Below are 13,051 nucleotides of genomic sequence, written 5' to 3'. Positions count from 1 at the left end.
GAAAGGGCAGCTCAGATAGAGAAGGGAGCACCAAATAAAGGGTGTTTGGAGGATCCTCCCAGGAGGGGAGATGCATGTCGAAAGTAGACTATGGACTGAACATGTTTGCCACTCAATGCCTCTTTTGCAGACCACAACACCCAAAAGGAGAGAGAGAACACAGGGGATTGCCCTGCCACAGAGACAGGGGGGATGGGGGGATGGGGGTGGGAGGGATATTATCCATGGTGGTGGAAAATGGGCACTGGTGGAGGGATGGGTATCTGATCATTGTATAATCGAAACCCAAGCACAAAAAATTGTAAATCTACAACTGTACCTCATGGTGTTTCACTAATAAAAAAAAAAAACTAGAGGGGTTAAAGTCAAAAAAAAAAAAAAAAGAAGCAGATTATTTTAAACTGGTTCTTTTCCACTTTCCTTTCCTTCCATGTTGACCTGAGAAAATTTCTTTGAAATAAGCAAAACGCAGACTTTTTCCAGTCCTTAAAGTTATGGCGCCTTATATCCGCGCCACTTGGGCTGAATTTAACCCTCAGGCCTCCTGAGGTTCTATCTGGACCTGCCCAGATTGAGTGCCCCAAGCAATGTGCAATAAGAAGCCCTGCCTGCAGGTTCTGTGAAATGAAAGATTTGGAAAGAAGTTTCAAGGAGCCCAGTGTGTTCAGTCTTCACAGTTGACAAATGAGATATAATCTTCCCTCTGTCTTTGAAAGGCTTCAGAAACTCATTCTTTCTGACTGCTAGAAACAGCCTTTTCCCAGCCCTCTTCCTTCTTGCCTGTCAGACTTTTTCTGAATTCCCACAAAGATTCAATGTGATATTGTTTGCACCCCCTTGGTCCTGGAGAAATTAGTTGGGCTCGCCATGTTCTGTGTCCTCACAAAACAGCAGGCAAAACACAATGCTAGACCCATGTTCTCCTCTATACACATTCTTTTTTTAAAAATTTTTATTAGTGAAACACCATGAGGTACAGTTGTAGACTTACAAATTTTTGTGCTTGGGTTTCAGTTATACAATGATCGAGTACCCATCCCTCCACTGGTGCCCATTCTCCACCACCAATGATCCCAGTATCCCTCCCACCCTCTATTCCCCCATCCCACACAGCCTCTGTGGCAGGGCATTCCCCTTTGTTCTCTCTCTCCTTTTGGGTGTTGTGGTTTGCAAAAGAGGCATTGAGTGGCAATCATGTTCGGTCTATAGTCTACTTTCAGTATGCATCTCCCATCCTGGGAGGATCCTCCCAACACCCTTTATTTGGTGCTCCCTTCTCTATCTGAGCTGCCTTTTTCCCCTAGCATGTGCAGCTGGCTTCCAAGCCATGGAGTGAATCTCCTGGTACTTATCTCGGCTATTCTTGGGTGTTAGTCTCCGATTTTGTTAATTTATGTTCCCCAGATGAATGCAATCTTTCTACTTCTGTCCCTTTCTATACACATTCTTGATCTTCCTTCTCTGGCTGCTTGTGACTCAAGGCAGGTTTTGCTAGTACAGCAGGTAGGGTGTTTGCCTTGCACGTGACTGACCTGGCTTTGATTCCTCCGTCCCTCTCGGAGAGCCCGGCAAGCTACCGAGAGTATCCCGCCCGCATGGCAGAACCTGGCAAACTCCCCGTGGCATATTTGATATGCCAAAAACAGTAACAAGTCTCACAATGGAGATGTTACTGGTGCCTGCTCGAACAAATCGATGAACAGCGGGAGGACAGTGCTGCAGTGCTGCTGCTGCTGCTATATTCAAGTAAGTCCTTCACTGGGCTCTACTCACTCAGAAGTTCTCTAGGGGTGACTCCTGGGTGGTTCTCGCAATGAAAAACTGGAGCCATTGCATCAATGGTCCTTAACATATTTATCTGGTATTTATGGGGCAACTCCAATACCCAAGGCATGGTGATTAATGCTGGGGATTCAAAAAGCAAAGAATTTCTACACCCACAGCAAGGGGCTAAGTGCAATAAAAGAGGATTCCAGAATGTTCCATGTCTTTAGGCGCAGAGAGCTTGGACACAGAAGCAGGCTTCAGAGACGAGGGATTTGGGGTACTAAGGCAGAAGAAGAAGTGTGGACAAAGGCACTCACTTTGACAAGAAGAAAGCACAGTAATGACAGCATAAATGATAAGTTAAAGTAGAAATAGATTAGACTAAAAGCAAGGCTGAGGGCAAGACTCTGAAGTGCATCCATTCACTCATTTTTCCTTCACTCAATAAACTTTTGAGGGGCCAGAAAGAGTACAGCAAGTAAGGCCCTGATGACCTGGGTTTGATTCCTAATACTACACATGGTTCCCAGTACCACCCGGAGTGATCCTTGAGTATACAACAAGGAGTAAGGCCTGAGTATTGCTGGGTATGACCCCAAACAAATAAACAAAAAAACTTGCTAGAACAGCATTTTCCAATAGAATGCCGTAAGAGCCACATATGTAATTTAAACTTTACTAAGAATCATGTTTGAAATGTATCACTGTAGCACTGTCTTCCCATTGTCCATCGATTTGCTTGAGTGGGCACCAGTAATGTCTCCATTGTGAGATTTCTTGTTACTGTTTTTGGCATATCAAATATGCCATGGGGAGCTTGCCAGGCTCTGGCGTGCAGCCAGGATACTCTCAGTAGCTTGCCAGCCTCTCTGAGAGGGACAGAGGAATCAAATGTGGGTTGACCACATACAAGACAAACGCCCTACCCACTGTGTTATGTTTGAAATAACAAAGAAAAATAAGTGAAATTAATTTTACAGCTTATTTAACCTGAATAACCTATGAGCATTTTAACATGTAATAACACATAAATGATTATGTATAAGATAGTTTTAGTTTTTAATTATTTTCTCGAAAATATTAAGCAAATTGGGGCTGGAGCAATAGCACAGCGAGCAGGGCGTTTGCCTTGCACGTGGCCGACCTGGGTTCGATTCCCAGCATCCCATATGGTCCCCTGAGCACCGCCAGGGATAATTCCTGAGCGCAGAGCCAGGAGTAACCCCTGTGCATCGCCAGGTGTGACCCAAAAAGCAAAAAAAAAATATATATATATATATATATATATATATTAATCAAATTGTGAACTACTTTGTAAAATAAAAAAACTTTAGAACATAAAAAATTAAGCATATCTCAATTCAGATACTAAATTTTCCTCAGAAGTGATGCAATTATTTTTGTGTTTTGTATAATTAACAGTTGAAGAAATAGGTTTCACATACCAAACCTGTCCCAATATATTTTTTTATTTCCCAATAACTTAAGTGAGTTGGGCTGGAGCTATAGCACCGTGGGTAGGGCATTTGCCTTGCACACAGCCAACATGGCCAACCCGAGTTTGATTCCTTCACCACTCTTGGAGAGCCGGGCAAGCTACCAAGAGTATTTCGCCCGCACGGCAAAGCCTGGCAAGCTACCCGTGACGTATTCGATATGCCAAACACAGTAACAAGTTTCACAATGTTACTGGGTCCGCTCAAGCAAATCGATGAACAATGGGAGGACAGTGATAGTGAACTTAAGTGAGTCAAATATTAAATGTTAACCTAGAAACCAAAGAGATAGTACAGAGGTAAGTTCCTTACTCTGCCTATAACCAACCCCAGTTTTATCCCAGGCACCATATTTAGTCCCCCAAGTATAACCAAAAGTGATCCCTGAGCAGATCAGGTGTGGTCAAAGTCTTCCCACACATACATACAAATAGTTAACCACTACAGGACTGCAGAGATAGTACAGGAGGTAAGTTTTTTGCCTTACACCCTGTTGCCCTGGTTAGATCTCTGGCACTGCATATAACCCCCTGAGCAAAACCAGGGATCACTCCTGGCACAGAGTCAGGAATAGGCCCTGAATACTGCTGGATGTGGTCCAAACTTACCCACTTCCCAAAGTTAACCTCTATGGAAAATGGTATCATAGAGACCTCTCAAAAAAAAAAAAATTAAGAATTGAGTTTCCAAGTGACCCAGCAATTCAGTTTCTTGGCATTTACCCCAGAATCCCAAACCCATGTATTTGAAAGGACTTTTGTACTGCTGTTTTCATTGCAGTGCTATTCATTCAGTGCTATAGCCAAAATCAGGAAACTCTAGTGCCCAAGAACAGAGGAGTGGATTAAAAAACCATGGTATATAAACTATTCATATATAAGAAAAGATGAAATCACTCAGTTTGCTGGCCCAAGAATGGAATTAGTGTGTATTGTGCTGAGTTCAGTCAAAGGGAGGAGAGCAATGACCAAATTATCTTTCATATGTGGGGTATAAAGTATAGTAAGGGTGTAACAAATGGCCTATGTCAACAGACCCTGCATCTGGCTTTAGGGGGTCAGAGAAATACCACAGCAGGTAGGACAGTTGTCTGGCATGTGGCTGCTCTGGATTCAATACCAGGCACCTTCATAGTCCCCAAAGCCCAGCCAGGAGTGATCCCTGAGCACTGAGCCAGGAGTAAGCCCTGAGTCAGGTGTTCTCCCTCAAATGAAAAAAGGGTCTGTCTTTAGAAGTGAGTTCACTCAGGTGGAGGTGTTGATGACCGAGGAGTAGAGATAGGGTGAGGGGATTCTAGAACTCTGATGGGATCTGTGGTGTAGCAGCAGTATTGTAAATGATGGTGCCCAAATAAAATAAAAATTTAAGTTAGATTCCTTTTAATGACATTATATTACAAACTCAGTTCCCCCATTGTTTCAACCACATTTTGCTTTACTTTATTTGGGGGTGAAGGGTGATCCATAGCCAGTGGTGTTCAGGGGACCATGTGTGCTGGGGATCAAATTGGAGTCTGCTACATGCAACCTTACCACCTATACTATCTTTCCATTGGCCACATTTTAACTGTTCAGAATTCATATATAACTAATGGGTACTCATTGATAGCAGAATTCCAAACTATTCTACGAAGAAGTCTGAGCTAAATATTTCAAGTGATAAAAGGAACTGCAGAGTAATTATGAGTAATTAACAGCAGAGTAATTAGGTAAAAGATCTACCTGGAAAAGGATAGAATTATTTTTGTCATTGTTTTTTTTTTAAAAGACTTATTTGTCAAGTTTAACACTCTAGGAACAAAGAGAAACAATTATAATAGTTGGAGATGATCGCTCTGAACAAGAACTGAGTGCTGAAAGTAGGTAAAGAGATATACATTATTATCTTTCAGTACCTGTATAGCAAACCATAATGCCCGAGAGAAAGAGAGAGAGAAAGTACATGCTATAGAGGAGGAGGGTTATAGGAAGGAAACTGAGTACACTGGTGTTGGGAAATGTACACTGGTGAAGGGACAGATGTTGGAACATTGTATGACTGAAACCCAATCATGATCAACTTTGAAACTGTGCATCTACAGTGATTCAATTAAAATATAAAATGCAATTTTAAAAAAAGAAAAGAAAAACATATATCCCATGTAACAGTGTTTAGTAGCAGTCACAAAATTAAAATTATCACTTTTTAAATAGAGGTATCCTGGGGACCACAAGGCTGCAAAGAAAAAGGTGGTGTAGGGGGAGGGGAACATCAGGTGCTGAGGATTGAACTCAAGGCGTCCCACATACTGTCACTTGAGCAGTATCGTCAGTGTCCCACATAACATTTTATTGTTTTATTTTTTTAATTTTATTAATTTTTTTTTGTTTTGTTTTCGGGCCACACCCGGTGATGCTGGGAGGTTTCTCCTGGCTCTGAACCCATGAATCACTGCTGGCAGTGCTTAAGGGAATATGAGATGTTAGGTCAGCCATGTGCAAGGCAAGCACCCTACCTGCTGTACTGTCTCTCCAGCCCCACTACATAATGGTTTAAATGAATGAACAGCTCAGCTCATACTTCAGGAAGGCCTGCATAGGCAGACGCTGTTACTGGGCAGTTTATAAATCATCCTTGCGGATACTGGCTGGTGTTGTCACTAAAGCTTACCTTAAAGCTCCCAGAGGAAGGTGATAGAGTTCTCCTCCTTTCTATGACTTTAACAATGAGGGGAAATACAGAATCTGAACAGCTCTGTGCCCTGGATGACGCCCAGGAACTTCTGAGAAACGTATCAAATGTTGGGCCCCAGACAACACAGGTGCTGCCTGTTCAAGCTCAGGGAGGGGCTCCCTGTGGAGCAGCTGCAGCTGGTTGCAGAGCTTGAGGTCAGAAGAGAAAGAAGCACCTAAGCCACTCTGCGAGCGCTTGGATTTAATCCAAAAAGCCTCATGACGCCAAGATGTGGAAAACAAAACTAAAAAAACCAAGCAACCTTTGAACGATCTGGGAAAATGCAGGAAAAACACCAGAGTTGGGCAGTGTTTAAACCAGGCAAAGGTCTTCTGGTTTACAGTTTCACAGCGCTGGAGAGGGAGGGTAGACACAAAAATGTGCAGTTTCTCAAGCGGCGACCGTCCTTCCTGATTTAGCAGATTATTCCGCTGGCTGCAGAGCAGAAATATTATGGCTAACTGTACCACTCTACTTCGAGAAGTCAGGTGAAAACTTGAAAATTCATTAGACATTTTTTCCATTCCTAGCTTTTTTATTAAAAAAAAAAGGAGGGGGTGGGAAGGGGTACAAACATTTTCTGTGTGATCAAGGCATTGTTTACTAGAAGATTTTATATTGTTTCAGACCTACAAAGGTTTAAGTTCACTCTTCAAAATACAATCTACTTAATTTTCTGAAATAAACTACATCAAAACTTCTTACAGTCTGACTCTGATGAATTGTAACCTGATACTTTTGAAGAAAAAAGTCATGAATTTTTACTATGCCTGGGGAGAGAGATCTCCTGTTTTAAGCATTTTAAGCACATGAAAGAAAACTTATGTAGAGCACTTTGCAGACCATCTTATTTTCAAGTTTGCACAATTACCAAGTAAGTCTACACACAAAGCAATCTACTTGCTTATTAGAATTCTTTTCTGTGGGGCCAGAGATAGTACAGTGGATAGGGCACTTGCCTTGCACATGGCCAACCTGGGTTGGATTCATATGGTCCTCTGAGCACCACCAGGAGGACTCCTGAGTGCAGAGTCAGGGGTGACCCTTCAGCATCTCTAGCTGTGACCCCAAAACAAAACAAAATTCTTACCTGTTCACAAAGGATTCGTTAACTCATTTGAATCAACTTAAGTTGTGAATACTTAAAATAATTCCTGTCATTCAGACGGCACTTAGTAACTTATTTTTCTTACCTCTGAGTTACAGTTATGTTTGACAATCTAAAAGGCACTTATTGTTCTGTTAAAGTAATCTCCAAGGGCAGTAGATGAGCGCACACATTTCCATAAGCAAAAAAGCAGCTACCTCCCTGCTCATTACTTTTCTTGGATTTTATGCTCAAAACTTTGGATCTTGGACATAATGAGGATGCCAGGTTGCTTCAGAGATTTCCCATTCACCCAGAATCAAAGGCTGCTTTTTCCATCTAGAAAGCCTGATTATTTGATTTTGTCTTTAAATCTCCTCACGTCTCTGGACTACGCGAAGGCAGACCATAGCACGTGACTGGCTGGGTGGCAATGAGATGCTCGCTTGTATTAAGTTAAATAAACAAATCCCTGTATTTAAGCCACAAAGCAAAACAAGGAGGGAGGTGTGGGGTGGAAATAGAAAAACAGGGAAACAGTCCAGCTAACGCTGGTGTGTGTGTGTGTGTGTGTGTGTGTGTGTGTGTGTGTGTGTGTGCGCGCGCGCGCGCTGGGGATGCAGGGGTTCTCATTATTGCAGCCAGCCCCTACTTTCCTCTACAACTACAACTTGGCTGGACTGTCATGATTTCCTTGAAAAACTTCCACCTCCCAGCCCTTAGAAAACAGCAAGCACACTTGTGCTCATCGGCCCTTGTTTCTCAAACAAGCCCTTAGTTGTGTTCGTTTTTTTGTGGGGAGAAGGATTCAGGGGCCACACCTGGCTGTGTTCAGGGGACCATATGTGGTGCCGGGGATTCAAACTAGTTGTGACACATGCAAAGAAAGTACCTTTCTGACCTCACACACTGTCTTTTTAGACTCAGTTACTTGCGTTTTTGTTGGTGATGTGGGAAAGGGGGATAGGGGGCAGGGAATAGGGCTTTATTTTGTCCTTGTTGGTTTTTATCTTTTTGTTCATGTTATTTTTGAGTCACACCCTGTGGTTGTCAGGACTTAACTTCTGGCTCTGCAATCAGAGATCACACTTGAGCAGACCCAAGGTTATGTTCTGAGCAACGCTGGGTGTAACCCATTTTCTCCCCTACCCCCAATTTCTCAGAATGAGTCTATTGAGGGTGACAGGCAGGTACATGCATTTGTGAAAGATGTTACTGAATTATAGACATAAGGAAAGTTTATTAGGAAAATAGGATGTTTGCAGAGAAGGGGCAAGAGGGTCTTCACGTCACTTTGTCTGGGTTTATATACCCTTTCTTGCATATGAGGTCCTCAAATGTGGGATGCTACCTTTGTAACTTGGGCCTCTAAGTCAGGCTTGGGATAACTGTTTAGGGTTTAGATGGTACCTGCATCCTACTAGGGAGTATTTTGTTAAGTTTCTATAAGCAAGCATCTGGGCCTCATCTGAAAGGAACAAAAAATAAGCCAAATAGCCTGCAAGGCAAGCATAGAGGCTAATCTTGCCATTGTGGTTGCTGAGATTTATGGCTTGCATATCCTAATAGGTTCCATGCTGGCTTCTTGCATCCTGTTTTTGTGTCTGGAAAAAGAAATCTGTTGAACATCGGCATTTTAAAAGGTGTCTCCTTTAGACTCAATAGTGGAAGGTTTTGCTATATCAGTCTGTAATTCAAGGCAAATAGTAGAGGTCAGCGAGATATAGAGAAGAGCAAAGAGGAAGAATGTAAAATCTCATACACCTTGTGAGATGAGAGATCCCAGAACAGTTTGGATCTGTCCAAAAGCAACAGAAAAATTGAATGGGAACTGTCTTCAGATGTCCCTTAAGTAATATGAGAATATTTGTGCAAACACAGGTGAGTCAGATCAGTCCTCTAGTCTATTGTTACTTCTCCTGGGGGAGGAGGCATTGTATACCTGGGGAAGCATTTTCTGACAAGGGCAAACATTAGACACCAAGACAAAGAACTCTACTTACAATTCCAGCTTTATTCCTTGTATCAGATTCAATCATCCAACCATTTTGAACTAATGGGGGTAATACAGTATAGTTGACAAGTGCAAGAACTTTGGAGCTGAAACCTGGGTTTGAACCAGTTCTTGCCACATCATTTAGCTATATGACCTAAGTACTAGAAAACTGAAAACATGTTTCAGAGCTTCAGTTTCATCCTCTGTGAAAAGGAGAGTGTCTTCTAAGACCATTGTTAGGATTAACTGTAGCACTGTCCTCCCATAGTTCATCGATTTGCTCGAGCGGGCACCAGTAATGTCTCACAACAAATTGTGAGACTAGTTGTTACTGTTTCTGGCATATCGAATACATCACAAGTAGCTTGCCAGGCTTTGTCGTGCAGGCGAGATACTCTCAGTAGCTTGCCAGGCTGGATAGTTAAAATGCACTTATGCTCACTTAGTGATTGTCATTCCTTTCGATAATGATTCCTTTTCCTCAGGTTTCTCTGATCTCCCACTATTATGCAAGTTGCCTCTTTAGCCTTAGCAATTTTAGAACACGGACTCTTCCCCAGCTGGGTATTGCCAACACATCACACATTGCTGGAACCTAGGGAATGTGTGTTGGTTGAAAGCAAAATAAAGGAGAGGTAAAGTAGTAATAAGAAATATATGAAGGAACACAAACATGGCAAAGTGCCTGCTCCCAACATGGAGAGCCTCTAGCTGGGACACAGACTATGACTATCTGACTCTTCTGCAAGATTTGCCCTTTAGAATTGCTTAACACATTTTGTTAGGGTAGGATGGAGCAACAAACCTTTTTAAGTTTTATTTTTCCCTTATTTTGGAATATATCATAAATACAAGAATGTGCACACACACAAAAATGCATAGAATATATACACTGCTTAAAGAATAATAAGGTGAACACCAAGCAATCACCATATAGGAGAGAAATTAGTAGAGAATCCTAGAATCTTAGATGTCTCTCCTCATCACATTTAACCTTCCTCTCCCTACACAACTCTGACTAGCAACCATCGCTCCCTTGCTGCTGCTATCATTTATATGTGGATTTCTAAGCCAGGCTTACTGGATTTGATTATGAATTGAATCATGAATTGTGTGTATATTCTTTTGAAATTTCTCTCTCTCCTTTAACTTTGTAAATAACCCAAATTATTGAGTATGGCTGTATTTGGCTTTATCACTATAATATTCCATTATATAACTACCACAATTTATCTGTCTATCACTGGTGGACCTTCAAAATTTTTCGAATTTGGGGCTATTCTCAACAATGTTTCTGCAAATATTTTCTGGCATATTTACACCTCTAAGTTTTAGGTTAATTTTGAGGCTGGGACCTCATGGCATGTCAGACTTCACAGTCAGCACCATTAAGCTATATCCCTAGTCCTTTTCCTTTTTTTTTTTTCCTTTTTGGTTTTTGGGTCAAACTTGGCTGTGCTCATGGCACAAGGATCTAAACTCAGGGGTCACTCCTGGTGGCTCGTAGGTTCTTTTGGGGTGCTGGGGATCAAACCCGGATCAGGCACATGCAAGACAAGCATTCTACCCGCTCAGCTAGCTATCTGGCCCTGCACCTTTTCAAGACTTCTGTCATCAGAGCCAGTGATGTTCCTAAGGTGTGAACTTGATAAAAGTTTGCCCAAAGATATAGACAAGTAGGTAACAGGTGTTGAAAAAACCCTCCCATATTTCTCAATTGTGCTTTAAAGTGACTCTGCTCAAAATCACCTGGAGCCTAATGGCTCTGTGGTAAGATACAACTATATTCACACACTTTCTTCTAAGGAAATAGTTTTTGATCATCTTAGCTAATTATAACAAGCAATATAAAGTATTCAGGGCCTGCTAAAGGGGCAGGCTCGAGGGGTGGTTGGGAAAATTGGAAATAATGGTGGTGGGATTGATGTTGGAATACTGAATGTAATAAATCAAGAACAACTTTAGAAAAAAATGGGAAAAGAATCACCTAGAGAATTTGTTAAATATGCATATCCAGGCCAAACCTGCCAAATGAAACATCTCTAAAGACGAAGCTGAAGCAGCTTTGTTTGCAAGTTCAATCTCTTCTCTTTCCCATGATTACCAGGCCACTGATTTCTATTGGTGTTTTGTTGCAGTCTGGGTGAGATGAATCCTAATGGTTGTGTGTTAGACATTTTGAGAGAATGATTAGTACCTTCATGTGCAAGAAATGTGTTTCCATGCTGTTGCTTTGTCCATTGCCATTGGCATTATCAAGTCTCATCTTACTCTACTTTTAGCAAATTTGCAGGACTGAGGTCCAACTTTTGCTTTCACACCCCATCTCAACTTCGCACATCTGCCCTGTTTTCACTCTGCTTCAACCACCCCTGCCAAAGACTAAGAAATCTCAATCCCCCTACCTCCAGTCTTTCCATTACCCCTAATCAAGTCCCACAATAGGACACCTAGTCTTTATTGTTTTAAATAAACGTTGGGGGAGGGGAAGAGGGTACTATTTACTTTCACAGCAAAACTGAGCACAGAGTATCACAACCTTATAGGAGAAAATTTCTCTTACTGGAGGTCAGAGAGATAGAATAACAGGTAGGATGTTTGTCTTGCATACAGCCAACCCGGGTTCAAACCCTGGGACCACATCTGGTCCCCTAGCACCACCAGAAATTACTTATCCCTGAGTGCAGAGCCAGGAGTAAGCCCCTGAGCACTGCCGTGTGGGGAAAAAAAATCCTATAATATCCTACACAAGAATAGTACATTTGTTTTATTACATCAGCATATTGTCTACCCTCATATTCAGAGTTCATTCTTATACATTCTATAGCTTTTGACACATACACAGCATCTTCTAGTTATAGTTTCATAAAGAATACTTTCAGTTATTATAGACCTCAGGTTCTGCCTAGTCATTTCTCCCTCCTTTGGAGCTCCTGATCTTTCTGTCTCCATAGTTTTGGTTATTCAAAATATATAGCGAGACAGCTCGGTGGGCTGGAGTGCAAGTCTGGGGGAGTCAGCCCCAGTTCACTGTACTACATATGGTCCCCAGCACTTGCAGCTGTCGTCTCTGCATACAAACAGGAGTCACCCTGAACAACCAGCACCCTATGACCCAAACCACTGCTGCCAGGAAAAAAACCAAACTTTTCCTTCAGGTCTCAAACAGCTTGATAGCTCAGTTGAGTGGCGAGTAAAGTTCCACTCTGTGTGGAATATCTAAACTCCTCCTTGTGCAGGATTTAGTCTGAATGTAAGTTTTGTCCTTTTGGTATGTAACAAGGAGCACAACTGTTGAAATGTATGCTACAAGGATAATTTTCTAAGAAATCTATCCTCTAGAGTGGTTATACCATTTTGCACTTCCATCAGTCAAGATCGAGAATTGATCATATCCAGCATTGTGGATTCTGGTCATTCTATTATGTGATAATGTGATAATCTACTGTCATCTAAGCACCTGGTACTTAAACCACATAATATGTCCTTATAAAGGGAGGGCTTTTGAAGAGAAATTTTTAAAGAAAATTTTAACTCAATCTCTAAAATAGCCTAACATTTCTGAAGACTTGCTCTCTTTTTTCAATACAGGTAAATGCGGAAGGGACACCAGAAGAAGTCTTTCTTCAACTCTGCAAAGCTATTGACTCCATTTTCTGAAGGCAATGCTGCATGTATGTTAAGGAGATTGGAGACAGGAAAAAAATATATTAAGAGGCTTGTTCCTTGTGTTAAACCTTAACCCTTTTGTGTCAGCCCCACCCACCCCAATCCTGAAGTTATTTGCTTCCCAGCTTGAACTATTCGAGAGGTTTCTGGAACCACGCATGGTATCATTGGTATTTTCCAACCTTTTCTTCATGATTCAAAGTGCTGTCTACACTCACAGTACACACTCTTTTCCATTATATAGGCTGTACCTCATAGCTTAGTAAGTAAACAGCTGTGCAATGCCAGTCGAGATGTCAGTTTTGCCTTCAGGGTTTGCTACAG

At 41.8% G+C, this 13,051-nt stretch overlaps 1 protein-coding gene across 2 annotated transcripts in view; it reads left to right on the top strand.

The window, feature by feature from the left end:
- Positions 1-12,735, top strand: part of AK5 (adenylate kinase 5) — a 286,756-nt gene extending 274,021 nt beyond the window's left edge. For both annotated transcript variants that reach the window (XM_056123767.1, XM_056123766.1), the window contains exon 14: positions 12,650-12,735. In XM_056123767.1, the coding sequence (XP_055979742.1) occupies positions 12,650-12,718 (69 nt within the window). In that variant the 3' untranslated portion in view covers positions 12,719-12,735. The remainder of the gene's footprint in view (positions 1-12,649) is intronic.
- The last annotated feature ends 316 nt before the right edge of the window (positions 12,736-13,051 follow it).

The sequence above is a fragment of the Sorex fumeus genome, unplaced genomic scaffold, assembly GCF_029834395.1.
Source record: "Sorex fumeus unplaced genomic scaffold, SorFum_2.1 ptg000047l, whole genome shotgun sequence".
Lineage (NCBI taxonomy): Eukaryota > Metazoa > Chordata > Mammalia > Eulipotyphla > Soricidae > Sorex > Sorex fumeus.
The sequence above is the reverse complement of the archived record's forward strand: the minus strand, read 5'-3'. Positions and strand labels throughout refer to the sequence as shown.